Raw genomic sequence first — 20039 nt, 5'->3', positions numbered from 1 at the left:
CACAGAATCGGAAACAGGCTCCAGGCTCCGAGCCATCAGCCCAGAGCCTGACGCGGGGCTCGAACTCACGGACCGCGAGATCGTGACCTGGCTGAAGTCGGACGCTTAACCGACTGCGCCACCCAGGCGCCCCTCAAGATTTCTTAATGTAGTAAATTCACCTGCAGAAATAATTTTGATCCAGTGCTTCTCAAAAAGTTATTTTCAAATTGGCTAAACTTGCTTACATTTTTCAGATATACTAATGTGAAATAGTTTGTGAATATTTGGACTTTATGAGACTGATTTATCTGGTATTCCTATTTGGTGTTTCCTTTTTGTTGTTGTTTGTTTTCTATATGCCTATGAGTCATGGATTCCTTTTTTATTTCCTTTGAAAACTCATTTTGTAATATATATAAGTGTATTCAATCCCTATATTCAGAACCAACTTGTTATTGAAACCCTGGTAGTTACTTAATGACATATGTGTTATCTGAAACACTGCATAGGAAAGTCAAGTGAGGAAAGGAGACTTACTGAAGATACTTGAACACAGGAATCATCTCCATACTCAATTCAGCTCAGCACTCTCATACCACTTATAGATGTTTGGCCCAGGTTATTAACATATTCATGTTCCCTTTCAAGTTTTCTTTTCTCATTTAGGAATCGACCTTAATATATTTAACTATAATTGAGTTTCTAATATTTTGGCAAAAAGAATTTCAACTGTAGGAAAGGGATATCCTGCAACAGATCCTTGATATTCTTGATGTCAAGAAAAATTTTAGAGTGTTTCAAGCATGTAGGGATAAAATTTATGCCTGTGGAATTCCAAACTGAGAAAACAGATTTGGAGTGCCCTGGGTGGCCCAATTGGAGCATCTCACTCTTGGTTTCAGCTCAGGTCACGATCTCATGGTCCATAGGATCGAACCCCACGACAGCAAGGAGACTTCTTGAGATTCTCTCTCTCTCCTTCTCGCTCTCTGACCCTCCCCCACTCACATGTGGGTGCTCTCTCTCTCTCAAAAATAAATAAAGTTAAAAAAGAAAACAGACTTGAGGCATTTTACTTGAATTGAAAGCAGACGAATAAAAGGACATGAGTTATTTTGTGGGAGAGGGAGGTTGTTCCATATATATATATGTTCCATATATATATATATATATATATATATATATATATATATATAGTCTGAATAGTTAGGAGCTGGCAACCAAAATCTTGGAGAACAAAAGGAAAGTTTACCTTTGAAACTTGAGATTAAGAAGTTGGTTATTTTGATTCAGAGGTAGTGATAAACTTCTATTAAGGTACAATATGTGATCCAGTTAAATAGAAGGATAAAAATAAAACACTCTCACGTTTTGCATGTCATTAAATTCCTATGGTACCTACTAGGGTATACTTTTATATTGTTATGGTGAAAGTGTAAAACACTTGATAATCCTTTTCAAAAATCTCTTTTATAAGGAGCAAGGAAAACTATATATCTTTGGTCAACCTCATCCTGAGTATGTCCTATATAGATTTGAGCTCTCCTCCAGTTTCCTCTGGAAAAATTAGGAGGAAAATTATCTGCACATCAGATTGAAAATAATACTGGGGGGTAGTTCATGGCTGCAAAAATTTCCCCATATCCCTTGGTGAGGCTGTTTTACCATGTGGTCTATGTTCTAAATCTGGAGAGAAGACTTGGCTTTGTTCTTCCAGTATGTGCATTGCCTCTGATTAGAAGATAAACTTTTCTCATACTCGGTTAATGGCTCTTCTATAGAATCAAATCTCTAATGAATCTTATTTGGTAGTAAACACTGGAAAAGAGACACATCCAAAACTCATATATTGCCTTGTTCTGTATACCTGAGTCCAACAAATCTGATGGAATAGCAAATCCCATTGTTTGCAAGGCTTTGGACTGCAATTTTCTAAGTAGACTCTGAGCGCCGCTGTTGGCCAATGCGCTGCAAGAGCAGGAGTCCACGATCTACCTAAGTGATTTTCTGCGCAGTCACGGAAGCAAGTCTGAAAGGAGATGAAGCCCACACATAGACTCTCTGCTCAGCAAATGATTTTGGAATACAGATTGGGATGCCTTGAAACTGAGGACATTGAGTTTTCTACGTATTGGCAGTAACTATTTTAAACACAATTCGTAAAGCATCTTCTCTTAACATCAGAGGCTGTGGCAGCGCAGAAAAGGATGGGAACTAGGGCGAAGCAGAGGAGCTATACCCGGCAGCGGCAAGTACTCTTTCCCTTCCTGCTGTCTTTGTTCTGTGGGGGGCTCTCTGAGCAGATCCGCTACTCTATTCCGGAAGAAATGGCCAGGGGCTCAGTGGTAGGGAACCTTGCTGGAGACCTGGGGCTGCATGTACAGGATTTATTGACCCGCAACTTCAGAGTTAGTGCAGAGAAACAATACTTTACCGTGAACACAGAGAATGGCAACATACTTGTGAGTGACAGAATAGATAGGGAGTTGCTCTGTCCCCCAAACCCTCTGTGTGTCCTGCCCTTAGAGATTGTGGCAGATAATCCTCTAAATGTTTTTCACATATCTGTGAGGATAGAAGATATAAATGACAATCCACCTTATTTCCCCCAAAATAGCATTGTTTTAAAAATCAATGAACTTGCAATTCTTGGAACTCGATTTGGTTTGGAATCTGCTATAGATGCAGATGTAGGACCTAACTCTCTCCAGAATTACCAACTCAGCTATAATGAGTATTTCTCTCTGATGGTGAAGGATAAGACCCAAGGCAAGAATGCCCCAGAATTAATATTGGAGAAGCCGCTGGACCGGGAACACCAGAGCTCCCATCTTCTGGTCCTGACTGCAGTGGATGGAGGTGACCCAGTCCGAAGTGGCACCGTTCAAATCAAGATTGAGGTCACCGATGCCAATGATAACCCCCCAGTGTTCAGTCAGGATGTGTACAAAGTTAACCTTCCAGAGAACTTGCCCTCAGGCACCTCTGTGCTAAAGGTGACAGCCATCGACCAGGATGAGGGCATCAATGCAGAGATCACCTACTCCTTCAAAACAGTAAGAGATATTGGAAATATGTTTATGCTTGACCATCAAAGTGGAGAAATTAAATCCAAAGGTCCTATAGACTTTGAAAACAGTAGTAGTTATACCATGAGTATAGAAGCCAAGGATGGTGGAGGCATGGCCACTGAATGTAAAATTATAATAGAAATTTTAGATGAGAATGACAATGCCCCAGAGGTCATTTTCACTTCGGTGTCAAGTTCCATAACTGAGGACACAGAACAGGGGATGGTGATTGCTCTGTTCAAAACACATGACAAAGATTCGGGAGAAAATGGAGAGGTCACATGCCTCATAAAAGAAAAAGTTCCTTTTAGAATTGAATCTTCTGCCAATAATTACTACAAACTTGTAACAGATGGGACCCTGGACCGGGAGAAGACCCCTGTGTACAATGTCACCATCACAGCTACTGACAGGGGAAAGCCTCCTCTTTTCTCTAGCTCAAGCATCACTGTGCACATCGCAGATGTCAACGACAATGCGCCCATTTTCGAACAGGCGTTCTATATGGTCCACATTGCCGAGAACAACCCTCCAGGAGCCTCCATCGCCCAAGTCAGCGCCTCCGACCCCGACCTGGGACCCAACGGCCACGTCTCCTACTCCATCGTGGCCAGCGACCTGGAGCCGCGGGCGCTGGCGTCCTACGTGTCCGTGAGCGCGCAGAGCGGCGTGGTGTTCGCGCAGCGCGCCTTCGACCACGAGCAGCTGCGCGCCTTCGAGCTGACGGTGCAGGCCCGCGACCAGGGCTCGCCCGCGCTCAGCGCCAACGTGAGCCTGCGCGTGTTGGTGGGCGACCGCAACGACAACGCGCCTAGGGTGCTGTACCCGGCGCTGGGGCCCGACGGCTCGGCGCTCTTCGACACGGTGCCGCGCGCCGCGCAGCCCGGCTACCTGGTCACCAAGGTGGTGGCGGTGGACGCCGACTCGGGACACAATGCGTGGCTGTCGTACCACGTGCTGCAGGCCAGCGAGCCCGGACTCTTCAGCCTGGGGCTGCGCACGGGCGAGGTGCGCACTGCGCGTGCTTTGGGCGACAGGGACGCGGCCCGCCAGCGCCTGCTGGTCGCCGTGCGGGACGGGGGACAGCCGCCCCTCTCTGCCACCGCCACGCTGCACCTGGTTTTCGCCGACAGCCTGCGAGAAGTACTGCCGGACGTCAGCGACCGCCCGGAGCCCTCTGACCCCCAGGCCGAGCTGCAGTTTTACCTGGTGGTGGCTTTGGCCTTGATCTCGGTGCTCTTCCTCCTTGCGGTGATTCTGGCGGTGGCCCTGCGCGTGCGATGCTCCATCACCCCAACTGCCTGGAACTGCATTCAACCTGGTTTCTGTCATAAGATTGGACCAGGAGTTTCTCCCACCTATAATCCTGGAACTTTGCCTTATTCCTACAATACGTACATTGCCTCCGATTCTCAGAAAACACGGCTTAATTTTCTAACTATGACGTCAGAAATGGGTCCCCGAGGAGATCTCTCTAATGAAGCTTCTTTGGTAATAAGTGTCACTGAGGAGAATAACAAATTAAGCTCTAACGCTGCTGCTGCTTCTGCCCATGTGAGTTTTAATACATAGGTTTGGTTTTTAATTTTAAAACAATATTTTGGCAAAAAAAATCTTAAATCCTGTGTTCTATCACTTCGTTTGCCCACTCAATATTTTCTGTTCCTTTCTGTGTGGACCCGTAACTTCATTATTAGCCTTCAAGTATTTTGAAGTATGTTGACAATTTCACCTGAGATAGTCTTTACCTCCTCCACCTCCCCCCTCACCACAAATCTCTTTTACTGTGAGAAGTGGGTATTATGATGTTGTTGCCACAGAAATATTTGTAGCTGAAACATAAATGTTTTCTTCCTGTGGGTGTTTACCTTTCTCAGAACATTGATATCTTGAATATATAAGGCTTCTTCTTTATAGCTACAAAGTGAGAGGAAAATGCACAAGGTTGTTTGTTTTTTTTTTTTTAAAGGACAGAGTAATGATTTGACAATATTCAGGTATGTTTGCTAGAGATTTTTTAAATCCCTCTGGATAGGCTAATTTTCTTCTCAATCTTTTCTCAGAACTACCTGCAGATTTCCTCCCAGTTTTAAAGATACATTGTGGTATGCCTGCCAAACATGCTTTTCATCAAAATCTAAATGTTTACATTCATGAAAGCAGAGTAGCGAGAATTTTTCTTTTATTTTGGTGGGCTTTTGAATGTATTACATTTTCAGTAATTGGAATTGGGTTACTCAGAAAAAGGTAAGTTTGTAATATTCTTTGGATTGCTAATTTTCTCAAACACTATTTTGTAATATAATGTATTAGTAAGTTGTGAAGTACTACCCTCATTTCCCGTAAATGCAAGTTGAAATGCTTCCATTTTGTCCTAAAAATGTTAATGTGTCTTACTCAGTTGACTTCTTGTCAGTGTGCTTCTGATAATGTATACAATTCCATTTCTTATTTTTAGGTTTCCATGTTGTGAAATTTTGATTTTTAAATATTAGATGTTAACAACCTATAGAACAACAATAGTTCTATATAGGTAACTTTGAGAATCTGTAAAAAAAAAAAAAAAGCCACCTATCACAGCAAGTGAGAAAGTTTATTCTATTAAAGGATATCTGAAAACAGTAATTTCCTAGGGAGATGTCACATAATAGGTGTCTTTTTGGGGTGGTGATATCAAATTAGGTGCACTAAAATTATAAGGTTAAAATTACTTTGTATAGAAACTTCAGATTCATTTAAAAGCTCATTGAAAAAGACAGAATACACCTACAGCTACAGAAAATAATCTCAAGAAAGTGACTCTGTATGAAAAATTTTGGAGAAATAAAAATAAGCTCGGAAATAAAAATAAGTTCACTGAAGTTTCTATTAAAAGGAACACTGTAGTTTCCATGCCTATTTGAAGAACAGTAGGTGGAGCTATTTAAGGTACAAAAACCAAAAATCCTCAAGATCGTACAGTAATTGGTTAGGGCTCTGAGCACCGCTGTTCACTAATCAGGAAAAGAACAACAGAGTTCCTGCTTGCCTCCTGCTTGCCCAGGAGGGGCCTGAAGCACAAAACACAGATAGAAGCTAACCATCTCAGGATTGTGAAGAAACTGTTGGATTCTGAAGACTGGAAAAGCCGGACCTTACTTCAGTAGTCACGGGAAGAAGTGAAAATAATCTTGGAGGAAAGTGACAATGATTCCTAGGCGACTGCAAAGGGGTTGTCTTGCTGGGAGTTCTCCTGGGGATTCTGTGGGAAACCAGATGAACCCAAATTCACTATTCAGTTCCTGAGGAGCTGGAGAAAGGCTCTAGGGTGGGCAACATCGTCAAGGACCTGGGGTTGGAGCCCTGGGAGCTAGAGGAGCACGGAGTCCGTATAGTCTCCAGAGGTAGGACTTAGCTTTTCGCTCTAAACCCCTGAAGCGGCAGCCTTATCTCTGCAGACAGGATAGACAGGGGTCTTCAAGTGTCAATTAAATCTGGAGATTCTGTTGGAAGATCAAGTAAAAAATATACGAGGTAGTGATAGAAGTGAGAGACATTAAGGATAATGCCCCCTATTTCCGGGAAGATGAATTAGAAATAAAAATGAGTGAAAATGCAGCCCACTGGGTTGCAGTTGCCGCTTCCCCACGCTTGGGATCCGGATATCGGTAAGAACTCTCTTCAGAGCTACGGACTCAGTAGTAGTAATACTCACTTCTGCCTGGACGTGCAAAACGGAGTGGATAGTAACAAGTATCCAGAACTGGTTTTGGAGTGCACCTTGGACCGGGAGCAGAAGGCTGTTCATCACCTGGTTCTCACAGCCTCCAATGGGGGGGGTGACCCAGTGAGCAAAGGCACTGAGCGAATTCGTGTGATGGCAGCTGATGTGAATGGCAACGCACCAATATTTGCTCAGTCCGAGTACCGCGTGAGCGTTCCAGAGAATATAGTGGTGGGCACTAAGCTGCTTCTGGTAAGGGCCGCGGACTCTGACCAAGGAGCCAATGCGGAAGTGACATTCCTTCTGTTATGTAGACTACAATGCGGCCCCGGTTTTCAAACTAGATGCTAATTTAGGGACAATTTCAACAATAGAGGACCTGAACCATGAGGAATCGAGATTCTATGAGATGGAAAGGCAAGCAATGGATAAAACAGGATATTCTGCAGGAGCCAAAGTCCTGATCACAATATTGGATGTAAATGATAACACCCCTGAAATAGTGGTCACCTCTCTCTCTCTCCAGCTCCATTCTGGAAAACTCTCCCAGAGGGACATTAATTGTCCTTTTAAATGTAAATGATCAAGACTCTGGGGAAAGTGGACAAGTGACCTGTTTCATCCGAGAGTATGTGCCATTTAAATTATAAAAGTCTTGTGGAAATTACTATACATTAGTGACAGACATACTCCTAGACTGAGAACAGGTTCCTAGATACATCACGGTGATCCCCAGTGACAGAGGAAGTCCTCCCCTGTCCACAGAAACTCACGTCTCACTGAAAGTAGCAGACACCAAAGACAACCCACCCGCCTTCTCCGACGCTTTCTACTCTACCTATATTGCAGAGAACAACCCTAGAAGAGCCTCCATAAGGTTCCTCAAAAAATTAAAAACAGACCTACCCTATGACCCAGCAGTAGCACTGCTAGGAATTTACCCAAGGGATACAGGAGTACTGATGCATAGGGGCACTTGTACCCCAATGTTTATAGCAGCACTCTCAACAATAGCCAAATTATGGGAAGAGCCTAAATGTCCATCAACTGATAAATGGATAAAGAAATTGTGGTTTATATACACAATGGAGTACTACGTAGCAATGAGAAAGAAGGAAATATGGCCCTTTGTAGCCACGTGGATGGAACTGGAGAGTGTTATGCTAAGTGAAATAAGCCATACAGAGAAAAACAGATACCATATGGTTTCACTCTTATGTGGATCCTGAGAAACTTAACAGAAGCCCATGGGGGAGGGGAAGGGGAAAAAAAAAAAAAACGAGGTTAGAGTGGGAGAGAGCCAAAGCATAAGAGACTCTTAAAAACTGAGAACAAACTGAGGGTTGATGGGGGAAGGGAGGGAGGAGAGGGTGGGTGATGGGTATTGAGGAGGGCACCTTTTGGGATGAACACTGGGTGTTGTATGGAAACCAATTTGACAATAAATTTCATATATTGGAAAAAAAAGAAATACATGACAAGGTAAAAAAAAAAAAAAAAAAAAAAAAAAAAAAGGCCTACCACCCCGACTATGGAGAGAACGCCCAGGTCACTTACTTCCTAGCCAACAACACCCTCCCTGGACCACCGCTATCCTACATTTCCATCAACTCCAACACTGGCGTTCTGTATGCACTGCGTTCCTTCGCCTATGAACAGTTCCAAGACATGCAGCTACAAGTGATGGCGCGTGACAGCGGCGATCCTCCACTCAGCATCAATGTGTCTCTGAGCCTGTTCGTGGTGGACCAGAATGACAACGTGACAGAAGTCCTGTACCCCACCCTCTCCACTGACGTTTCCACAGGCGTGGAGCTGGCACCATGATCCACAGAGCCCGGCACCTTGGTGACCAAGGTGGTGGCGGTGGACAACCACTCTGGTCAGAACGCCTGGCTGTTCTACAGTCTGCTCAAGGCTAGCGAGCCAGGGCTCTTCGCGGTGGGGCTGCACACGGGCGAGGTGCTCACTGTACCGGCCGTGCTGGACAGCGATTCGCTCAAGCAGAGCCTGGTGGTGGTGGTGCAGGATCACCGCCAGCCCCCTCTCTCGGCCACCATCAAGCTCACCGTGGCCTTCGCCGACAGCATCCTAGACTTCTGGCTGATCTGGGCAATGTCCAGCCTCCAGCTGACCCTGACTCTTCAGACCACACGCTGTACTTGGTGGTGGCTGTAGCCGCAACCTCCTGCGTCTTCCACGTCATTGTTATCGTGCGGCTGGCGCTCAGTCTGAGGCGCTGGCACGCCTCGAGTCTGCTCCAGGCTTTAAGAGGCGGGCTGGTGGGCGTGTCCGCCTCGCGCTTTGTGGGCGTGGACAGGGTGCGCGCTTTCCCGCAGACATATTCCACGAGGTTTCCCTCCCCGCGGACTCTCGCGGGAATCACGTGATCTCCCCACAGCCTGATGATGCAGACACGCGCCTGAGCCGGGAGTGCAGTGGGAGAAACGACCGTCTTCTGCTGTTAGGTAGTTGGCATTTTCTAAAGATAACTATTCATTAATGAATGTTTATTCAGTATATATTCAGCATTGATAAAGCACACACTAAAAAATTTGTATACGCGTGGCAGACACCAATGACCAACCTGGAGGTCTTCTCTCAGGGCTCCCATCACGACTTCTCTCACGCCTTATTTGTGATAGTGTTTGTATATTATAATATTATAACCACTCTAGTACTTTGTTAGTATCCTGTGTAATTTTTCTAATTAACAAGATATGCCTGCTTTTAATTGGTCTTTTTATTTACCATTGGCCGTGCAACATTTTTTAAAATGTTAATTTTTGAGAGCATGCAAACAGGGGAGGGGCAGAGAACGGGGGGACAGAGGATCTGAAGTGGGCTCTGTGCTGACAGCAGCAAGCCAGATGGGGCCTGGAACTCAGAAACTGCTAGATTATGACCTGAGCAAAAGTCCGGGGCCAACTGACTGAGCCACCCAGGTGCCCCTACATAACATTTTTATGTTGAACAGCTGATGTTAGTTTATCCGTTAAAAACACAAATTCTTGGAGCACCTGGGTGGCTCAGTGGGTTAAGTGTTGGTTTCTTGATAATCAGCTCAGGTCTTGATCTCAGGGTCCTGAGTTCAGGCCCTATGTTGGGCTCTCTGCTGGCGAAGAGCCTACTTACACACACATTCTTGTAGAGAAATTCACTGTAATTTATAAAAAGCATAAATGAAAATTTTAATAAACTTTTATGGGTAGAGGGGCTTCTAACTACATATGAAATTGCTAATGAATTAATGAAGTGCATTTAATTTCTTTTAACGTGAAGTAATTCTGGTCATTAGTAATGCATACATTTGTACTTTCTCAGGTCTTTTTTTTTTTAATTTTTTTTAACGTTTTTATTTATTTTTGAGACAGGGAGAGACAGAGCATGAACAGGGGAGGGTCAGAGAGAGGGAGACACAGAATCCGAAGCAGGCTCCAGGCTCTGAGGTGTCAGCACAGAGCCCGATGCGGGGCTCGAATTCACGGACCGTGAGATCATGACCTGAGCCGAAGTCGAAAGCTTAACCAACTGAGCCACCCAGGCGCCCCTCTCAGGTCTTAAGTCATTACATGGTTTCATACAAGTCTTGAACTTACAAATACACCAAGTTTATTTCCTACATGCTTAAAACTTTCTCAGTGAAATATGCAAACAGGGGCAACTGGCTGGCTTAGTTGGTAGATCATGTGACTCTTGATCTTGAGGTTGTGAGTTTGAGCCCCATGTTGAGTATAGCAATTACTTAAAAATAAAATCTTAAAAAAATGAAAAAGAAATATGCAAACAGTGTAAGTGTTGTCATGAAGAAAAACTGAAGAGATTGTTTATTTTTTAGACTTATTAGAGATTTTGGGATGGCAGTGTCTGTATGTGTTTCCAGGTGAGGTATTTCTTTAGTTTACCCGTACTGCTGATCTTAATGATGACTTTGTGGAACACGCAGCTAACAAATTGTGTTTTGAGTGCTTTTTTGGTAATGTGGTGAATATGTAGTAATCTCTTTTATATAAGTTTCCTGTAACTTTCACACACGGAAAAAATTTTGGGATAGTGCTCAGATTCTAAGTGTTTCTTGAGAACCTTATGCTTCTAGTATAATGTTGAACCTAAATTGAACACTAATGTATAGTATTCTTAGGAAAACATTGCTGGAATCTGTGAAAAGCCTGGATTTTTTAGTGAATTCCATACAGGAGTAGGGAATCCTAGCATCCTTATTTTTTGTTGTTGTTGTCTGTCTCCTTCCAAAGATACAGTAGTTAATATCTGGACTTACAGAAGAAGTTAGAAGTCTTTTGAGAAAGAAAGGTAATCAAATGGCCCTAAAGTGAGACGTGTTACTGGTAATGAAATTCACATGTCACTTTATATTTTGTGACAACCAAGTCAAAAAAAGGAAAAATTGTATGGTTCTGTCTGATTTTTTTTAAAGGAAGTTTTTGAGCTGATCTAAAAATGTAAATTTTGTATTTTAAGTTCCAGGTGAAAATGAGTAGAACTTTCTAAATGATATCGTCAGGATTAGAGGGCAGTGTAACGTCCTGTTTTGTAAAAGCTATCAAAATGTTTATCACAAGGCTGGTTTTCATATGGTGGTCAATTCAAAATGAAAGACATAACACACAACAGAAATTATTTGGGAAACTAAACTGCTATAGTCCAGTTATGCTGACTTCTGTTCACTCAACCTGATTTAGAGACAAATGATTACAAGTTGGGACAATGAACAATCATGACCTTTAGGCTGTATCTCATATAGCAATGATCTTAACTAATGCTTTCAGTTGAGCTAAATAGGCTCCATTAATTAGTTGTTAAGTGAATGAATGGACAAATGTGTGTGCTCTGGGGATTACTTGCTATCAGTATTCTAAGATATAATATAGAAAAGTAGCAGCTTTGCAATGAGGTAATTCCTAAATTTGTGACCTTTAACAAGTTTTTTAAATCTCTAGCAGCTTCAGCAAAATAGAGATAATGTATAATTTGAAAGATTGTGGTGAGGAGTAGTGATAACATATAAACCATCTTGTTTATAATAGGTAATTAATGGTGGCCATATTTTTACATTGTTGATATAAAAAGGAGTCAAGCTTTCAATATTAGCTTACTTGACATTTTGTGAAAAGTAATGATTTGTGTGCTTCTATGGGTGGTACAATGGGATGACATGTGAATGGAAGTAAAACTATTCTAGAATTTTTATGAAAGCTAATTTAAAAAGCTTAAGTGCTTAGGTGTATTCGTTTGTAAATTTTTTAAAAAACTGAATTATAATTGACATGCAATATTGTATTAGTTTCAGGTGTATGACAGTGATTCAGCATTTTTATATTTTATGAAATGATCACCTTGATATGTCTAGTTATTGTCACTATACAGAGTTATTACAATATTATTGACAATTCTCTATGCTGTATGTTACATTCACCATAGGTGTAGTTACTGTCTGTCACTACACAAAGTTATTACAGTATTACTGACTTCCCAATGTTGTGTATTACATCCCTATGACTTACTTTATAACTGGTTTATACCAATTGATCCCCTTCACCAACGGGGATTAGATGATGAATAGCTTATAAACAGAAATGTATTGCTGACTGTTTTGAAGGCCGGAATTCTGAGATAAGGGTGCCAGGATGGTCAGGTGAGGGCTTCCTTCTAGATCACAGGCTTTTGGCTGTGACCTCACATGACAGAATGGGCAAAGGATCTCCCTAGGCACATTCTTGATTGAGAAACCCCTGTTTGGGGTCATAAAAGATCGGGAACCATTGTTTTGGATGGGACAGTTGTAGGAGTGTTAATTTTTCTCTTTCTGAACCATAGTGAAACCTAACCAAGGGTCCTATGAAATTTCTCCTTTAAAGGCACTTTTTACTTCATTAGGATTGTTAGGATGATTTAACTGGAAAAAGTATCATCAAAACCTGAAAGTTAGAGTCATTTGGTTTTGGCAACATGAGAGTTTAAGCTAACATAACACATTTAATATAAAATGTCAGTCTTAGCTTTAGAATATTTGTTGATAATTTAGGATTGATAATTAGGATATTTGTTGATATTTTTTAGAGAAACTAGGCAGTAGGTTTGGATGCTTCTTTTGTGCTTGTTCCAGTAATGAAATTATGTGAAAGACTTTGTTTTCTTCCTGTGTGTTAAGGAAGGTGGGTTTGCATTCATTTAATCTAATAAGTTAAAGTGTTCAGCTATAACTTAAAAGTTGCAGCTCCACTATTTCATACCACCTGAAGTGGAAATGTAATCTGCCAACAGATATTCTTCCTCCACATCCATTCTAGAAGAGATTTTATGCTGTTTGAAGCAGAAATAGGCTAGGATTCTTGGTGAGACTGTACATCTTGTTGAGACTATGCAACCCATAGATCATTTTATTTTTTTATTTTTTTTCTGGAGATTTAATCTCTGCAGTCTTTTTTTTTTTTTTTTAAACGTTTATTTATTTTTGAGACAGAGAGAGACAGAGCATGAACGGGGGAGGGTCAGAGAGAGAGGGAGACACAGAATCCGAAACAGGCTCCAGGCTCTGAGCGGTCAGCACAGAGCCCGACGCGGGGCTTGAACTCACGGACCACGAGATCATGACCTGAGCTGAAGTCGGACGCTTAACCGACTGAGCCACCCAGGCACCCCCCCCCCCCCATACATCATTTTAAACTGAGTTAGAAGGCTAATGATAAATGGGCTTTATCACAGTTTTCTTAGTTACACGTGACAGAGTATAGCTGTGATCATGAACAGTTCTGATGAAAATTATATTTTTTCCTTGTGCCATATACCAAGTTAAAAAAAAAACACCTCCACATGAAATATGTGTAGTTCTTTGTATATCAGTTATACCTCAATAAAGCTACTTCAAAAAATTTTAAAGCAAACACCTGTGAAGGGTTGTTGATCAAAGAGATGTTGATCAAACAGGTTTACTACTCTCTAGAGTTACACTTAGAGTTCATTTTTAGGAAACCATATCTAATGAAAAGCTATCAATAAAAGAACACACTGTTTAGGATTCTTAAAATGTGACAGGAAAAGATAGCTTATGAAATGTAATTGAAAAATTTTTAATGTTTATGTATTTTCAGAAAGAGAGAGACAGAGAACATAAGCGGGGGTGGGGGGCGGGGGGGAGAGAGAGAGAGAGAGAGAGAGAGAGAAAGAAAGAAAGAAAGAAAGAAAGAAAGAAAGAAAGAAAGAAAGAAAGAAAAAATGAATCCTAAGCATGATCCATGCTGTCAGTACAGAGCCTGGGCTCAGGGCTCAGACCCACAAACTGTGAGATCATGACCTGAGCTGAAATCAAGAGTCAGACGCTTAACTGACTGAGCCACCCAGGCGCCCTGAAAATATCTTTGCTAGAGTATGAGTTTACTTGATACCAAATGGGAAGAGTTGTGGTTCAGAAAAAAATGTGAAGAAATTGTTATCAGATGAACCATAGACTCAATAATTTGTATGTAAAAGAAATCAATATCTCCACAATTTCTCTTAGAGAAGCCATAGAAGGACAAGTATAATTTCTTAGTCCATCTTTAAGTCTCTGAAGCATTCCACACAATGGTTTGTACCCCTTCTAAATATTCAGTAAAAGCCTTCAGTTCACTGATTAGAAAGTAGTCTCTTGGGGAAAAATCATAGCACAAACCACTTATTTTACATGTGCCTTTCCTCTATATCAAACTCCTAATAAGAGCCAACTCTCTGACCTATCTATGCAAAGCTAAGGAACTGGAGATGTGTCAGCATTTTTAAATAGTTGCCTCTGTACATAAGCTTTCAATATTGTGAAACTTCTTAGATGCTTTCTGCATATTTGCAGCTGAAGATCCAGCCAGTTGTTCATCCTGAGACTTCCATACAAAAAAAATTAAAGTAAACTTATTTAATTTTCTAAGTTTATTAATTTATTTCAGAGAAAGAGAGAGAGTGCAAACAGGGGAAGGGGAGAGAGAAAATCCCAAGTAGGCTCTGTGCTGTCAGCGCAGAGCCCGACCCTGGGGCTCCATCTCACAAACTGTGAGATCATGACCTGAGCTGAAATCAAGAATCAGACTCTTAACTGACTGAGCCACCCAGGTGCCCCACAAAAAAAAAATTTTTTTTAAAAAGAGACAACCTAAAAAATAACTTAAGCATGAAGAGCTATAAAAACAAGTCATGGGGCGCCTGGGTGGCTCAGTCGGTTAAGTGTCCGACTTTGGATCAGGTCATGATCTCACAGTTTGTGGGTTTGAGCCCCATGTCAGGCTCTGTGCTGACGGCTCAGAGCCTGGAGCCTGTTTTGGATTCTGTGTCTGCCTCTCTCTCTGCCCCTCCCTTGTTCACACTCTGTCTCTGTCTCAAGAATAAATAAATATTAAAAAAATTAAAAAAAAAAACAAGTCACCACTTTGAGCTCATATGCTGGAGTCAGTGAGAATATGAATTCCCAGGAATATTTAATTGCATGAATAAGGCTGTACTGCTGCTTTTCAGTCTACAAATTCCAGTGAGAAACATCTTTCTCAACTCTTCAGATCATTGAACTCTGATTACTTCAGGCTGCAGTCCTAAGGCAGAGACTTAGAGTGTTGCTGTGAGTCAGTGTGGAAATAGAGGTTAACAGGGAGATCTGTAAGGTTTCTGCTGGGAGACTTTATTCATTGGACCCTTCCAAGGATATAGGACTATGTGTCCAGGACTTGGTTGTTCAGAAGTGGTGGATTAATGTGGTAAAAGAATACTTCACTCTGAGTTAAGAAAGCGGACACTTAATTGTAACAGGATGGACCTGAAACAGATATGCCCATATGCCATGGTTTGTGTCAAATGTTTAGAAATGGTAGTTGAAAATCCTTTAAATGTTTTCTACATTAGATAGTCAAGATGCAAAGTTCAGCAGGAGTGTTACTGAGTTAAATGTCTGAGTTGACCCAGTTTGGGGCAAGATTTGTAATAGAACCTACAGAAGACACTGATGTTGGAAGCAATTTTGCCACCTTAGCAGCAGGACTGTATTTGTCTTTGAAGTAAAAGAGATCAACAGTGGAAACAAATAGGTTGAACCTGCGTTAGAGAAGCCAATAGACTAGGAAAAGCAAAACTCACATGGCTTAGTCCTGACAGCCTTAGATGTCAAAGACAGCCCCAAAGCAGCACTGCTTAGATCTCCACCCTGGTGGTTGATGCAACTGTATCTCCCTACTCATTTTCAGCCAGAATGTATACGGGGTCATCCTTTGAGAAAACATGCTGCCTGAGCCACTTCCATTGGTGAGGATGAGGGCTGCTGATCCATATGAGAGCAGTAAAGTGGAGATCAGGTATATATCTTGGCAGCCCAGAGTAACTGTATCCAGTTTCATCTTGATCACAGTTGTGTTGACATGAAAACTTTAAGTTCATTGGGCTGTGATGAGATTTAAAAATGTTCCATGGTTTTGGAAGCAAGGAACAGCGATGGGGAGGACTGGTTGCCTGGTGTAGTTGAGATCAAAATTTTTGGTGATAATGACAGTCCCAGAGCTGATACTTACTTTTATTTCCACAATGATTTCTGAAGATTCCCTACCTTTGACAGTAATCACTTTGTATAAAACACAGGATCCAGGGGTACCTGGCTGGCTTAGTCAGAAGAGCATGTGACTCATGAGTTCAAGTCTGACATGGGCTGTGGAGAGTACTTAAATAAATTAAAAAAAAACTTTAAAACAAAAAAACCCACATGATCCAGATTTGGGAGAAAATAGGGAGGTCACATTTCTGGTATAGATTCAGAATTGAATCTATCACTAGTTCTGTCTTTTATCAGTAATTACTACATGCTTGCAACAGATGGGGCCCTGGACTAGGAGCTGACCCTAGGGTACAATGTTACCTCTTACCTCTCTCTTCCAGCCGAAAGACCACCCCCTACACATTGGTGACATCAACAGCAGGCCAGTTTTCCACCAGGCCACCTAGTGGTCCATGTGGCCCAAAACAGCCCTCCTGGCACCTTCATTGCCCAAGTCTGCACCTCAGATCCTTTGCTGGGATCCAACAGCAAATATCTCCCTACCCCCTTGTGGCTGGTATGGATACTTAAAGTGAATTTGAGGTAGCACAGAATGCTGGATAGGGGTTGTTCGTTGTAATCAGGTGGATCCAAATAATGTTAGCATAACATTTCACTCAACTTACATTTTACAAACACTTGAAAAATTATGGAATAACATTTACAATTAAAATTCCCTTTTATATATCACTGTCAGTGGTTTGGAAGATTGCAGTCTAAAATGTAACAAAAAAAGGAAAAAGAAATCTTAACCTTGGAAAGTGTATTTAGATAAATTGGGTAATAAGAAAGTTGAAAGAGTGAATTACTGGCAAGTCAAGAGAAATAGAATATTAGTAAGAAGATACATAAAAGTGTGTCTGGTTAGTCATGGTAGGATTCCTTACTGGTGTGGATTCTATTGTTTGTCCAAACTATGTTAACTTTATTACCTCCCTGGTGATCTCTAAAAGGAATTCATATAATCACATAATTTGGCATATTCAACCTGGTTTCTGTTGCTCACCTGAAGAGTTTGCTAAAGCTTGGAAACCAAGAAAAGGCAAGAATCTCAACAAATATGTGCCACTGGCATATCACTTTATCTTGTGTAGTGTTTTCTCTAGCAGTGTGTTAGGGGAGGCACCAGAGGCATTCCTGGTGAGCAAAGGGCACTTATTTAATACATGTTGACTCTTTCCTTTACCTTATTTTATTTTAGTTTATTTTTAATGTTTATTTTTGAGGGGGATGGGGCACAGAGAGGTAAATAGAGGATCTGAGGTGGGCTGTGTCCTGACAGCAAAGAGCCTGATGTAGGGCTCCAACTCTCGAACCAGGAGATCATGACCTGAGCCTAAGTCTGACTGAGACACTCAGGATCCCCCTATCTTATTTTACATTGATTTTTGCATGTGATATGTGGTAGGAATTCATTGAGGTAGGAGTCAAGGTTCTTGACTTTTTTCTTTTTTCTTTTGTTCTTTTGTTGAAAGGATGTTCCATTTCCTATTGAATTACTTTGGCACCCTTGTTGAAAATCATTTGATATAAGTTGGTCTGTTTCTATACTTCCCATCATGTGCCATGGATCTGTTTGTCGATCTTTTTGCCACAACCACACTGTCTTGATTATTGTCGCTTCATAGTGAGTCTTGAAGTCAGGTTGGTGAATCCTCCCATTTTTTTTTCCTTGTTTTTTTTCCAGCATTGTTCTGACTATTCATAATCTTTTTCTCTTTCCAAATAAAAGTCATCTTCTCAGTATAGAGGGAAAAAGCCTGCAAGGGTTTTGAATGGGAGTGCACTAAATCTATAAATCTTTTGGGAGAGGGGTCATCTTAACAATAATGAGACTTCTAACCTATGAGAGTGGTACTATATTTCCATGTATCTAGATCTTCTTTAACTTCTTTTAGCAGTGTTTTATAGTTTTTAGTGTAGAGGTCTTATGTAATCTTTCATTAAATTATTCCTACATATTTTATAGTTTGGGATGTTACTGTAAAGTATATTTTAATTTCATTTTCTGATTGTTGCTGTTTATTTTTGTATACTGCACCTGGTTTTGAAACACAAGAAGTGCAAGGTACTCTATTCTAATACTGTGTGAGAATATAATGTAAAAGTATATAGTTTAAGTCTAAACCACATCTACATAAATTCAGGCATCCATTCTCTGAAATATATAGATTGGAAGAGCCTATCCCAAAAGAGAGTAAACACTAGTGTCTGCCCCAAGTCTAGCGGTGGTTGGATCATTAATTCATTTATACGACAAATATTTATTAACTGCCTGGTATATGCAAGCCATTGTCCTAGGTGCCAAAGATGCACCAGTGAATAAGGCAGCTATGACTCCTGACTTAATGGGTCTCTTTCTAAGATACGGTCTTTTATAAGTCTGATAAATGCTACCAAGGAGAAAAACAAGGATGCTAAGAGAGGTTATAATGGGGGGGGGGGGGGCGCTACCCTAGCCTGAGGGTCAGGGAGGGCTTCTTTCAGGAAGTGATAAATTTAGTGTGAGATGTGAAAGATGAGTAGAAGTTAGCTAGGTGACGAGGAGATGAAAGAAGAAATTGTGTGGCAGAGGAAATAGTGTGTGTAAAGGTCCTTCCAAAAAGATGAGCAAGTGAAAAAGGCTAAGGAAGCTAAAAATGAGGTACAGGCAGAGTCCTGTAAGCCATATTAAAGACTCTGGATTTTATTCTAAGTACTTTTGTACATAGGAGCTTTTGAAAAGTTTTAAACAGGTGACAAGATATGATTTGAATTTTTAAAATATTTCTCTGGCTGTTGTGTGGCAGACTGATTTATGAGGGTTGTAAATGGAAGTAGGGAAAATAGATGGGAGACCATGGCAGTGTTTCTGATAAAAAATGGTGCTGGATTGGATTAAAGGGAAGGCAGTGGCTATAGAAATAAATGGATGGATTGGAGATATACTTAGGAAATAGATTCAAGAAGAGAATAGTGGAATGGTGGAATGTAAGCTCCATAAGGTAGGGACTGTTTTCTCTTTTATATTCTTTAGTGTCTGGAAAGATCATTGCCTGGCTGGTAAATTTACAGTTAAATATTGTTAATTGAAGAAAAACAGTGATTGAAAGAAAGGGGGGATTAAGAATCATTGCCATATTTGTGAATTAAGGAACTGGATGGACAAAGGTACCATTTAGTGAGTTGTGGAAGACTAGAGAAGGGTAGATCACAGAGAAATTAGGATTTGAGTTGTAAACATGTTGTTTAAGATTCTGTGAAACATCCACGTCCAGATATTAAGAAGGTGGTTGGACATATAGTAACCATTATTTTATTTTGGTTCCTTCCATTGTGATAGTCCATTCACATGGATAGATCCTCACCAGGCTGAGCTTGATAAGCTTCCTGGTAGCTCTACGCTGGTATGTTTTTGGGTTCATTACAGTGCTACCCCTGTTCTTTATTTTCCTTCCTGATCTCTTTTTCACTGTTAAAGACATCCAGCACCCAGAGAACCTCTTTGTTTAATTCATGCTCACTCTACTTTTCACATTAGCTCTGCCCAATTCTTTTCTGCCTCTAGAATTGTTTGGATTATAATTTACCAGGATGTTTTAAATTGTTGTTGCTTAATTTTCTTTCACTTGATTGTATATTTTTCATGCATGTGTTTAAGGCTAGTATTTTTTCACCATATATTATTGGGTTACAAACAGTAAAATTTCAAATAAGGAATATTTGGGATAAGAGATGTGTAGCA

The 20039-nt window shown here is 41.1% G+C and overlaps 1 protein-coding gene and 1 pseudogene across 17 annotated transcripts in view; both read left to right on the top strand.

Annotated features, from left to right (window-relative positions):
• LOC132675880 (protocadherin gamma-C4) overlaps window positions 1–20039 on the top strand; it is a 176218-nt gene that overhangs the window by 103958 nt on the left and 52221 nt on the right. The window contains exon 1 of one of the 17 annotated variants that reach the window (XM_081790291.1): window positions 1808–4607. The exons of the other annotated variants lie outside the window; for them this stretch is intronic. Within the exon in view, the coding sequence (XP_081646417.1) occupies window positions 2190–4607 (2418 nt within the window). The 5' untranslated portion in view covers window positions 1808–2189. Of the gene's footprint in view, window positions 1–1807; window positions 4608–20039 lie in introns of those variants that run through there. 17 annotated transcript variants of the gene reach the window in all.
• LOC144615850 (protocadherin gamma-A12 pseudogene) lies at window positions 6313–8863 on the top strand (annotated as a pseudogene).

Source organism: Panthera onca, chromosome A1 (genome assembly GCF_046562875.1).
Source record: "Panthera onca isolate mPanOnc1 chromosome A1, mPanOnc1 haplotype 2, whole genome shotgun sequence".
Lineage (NCBI taxonomy): Eukaryota > Metazoa > Chordata > Mammalia > Carnivora > Felidae > Panthera > Panthera onca.
Note: the sequence above shows the minus strand (reverse complement) of the source record. Positions and strands in the feature narration are given on the sequence as shown.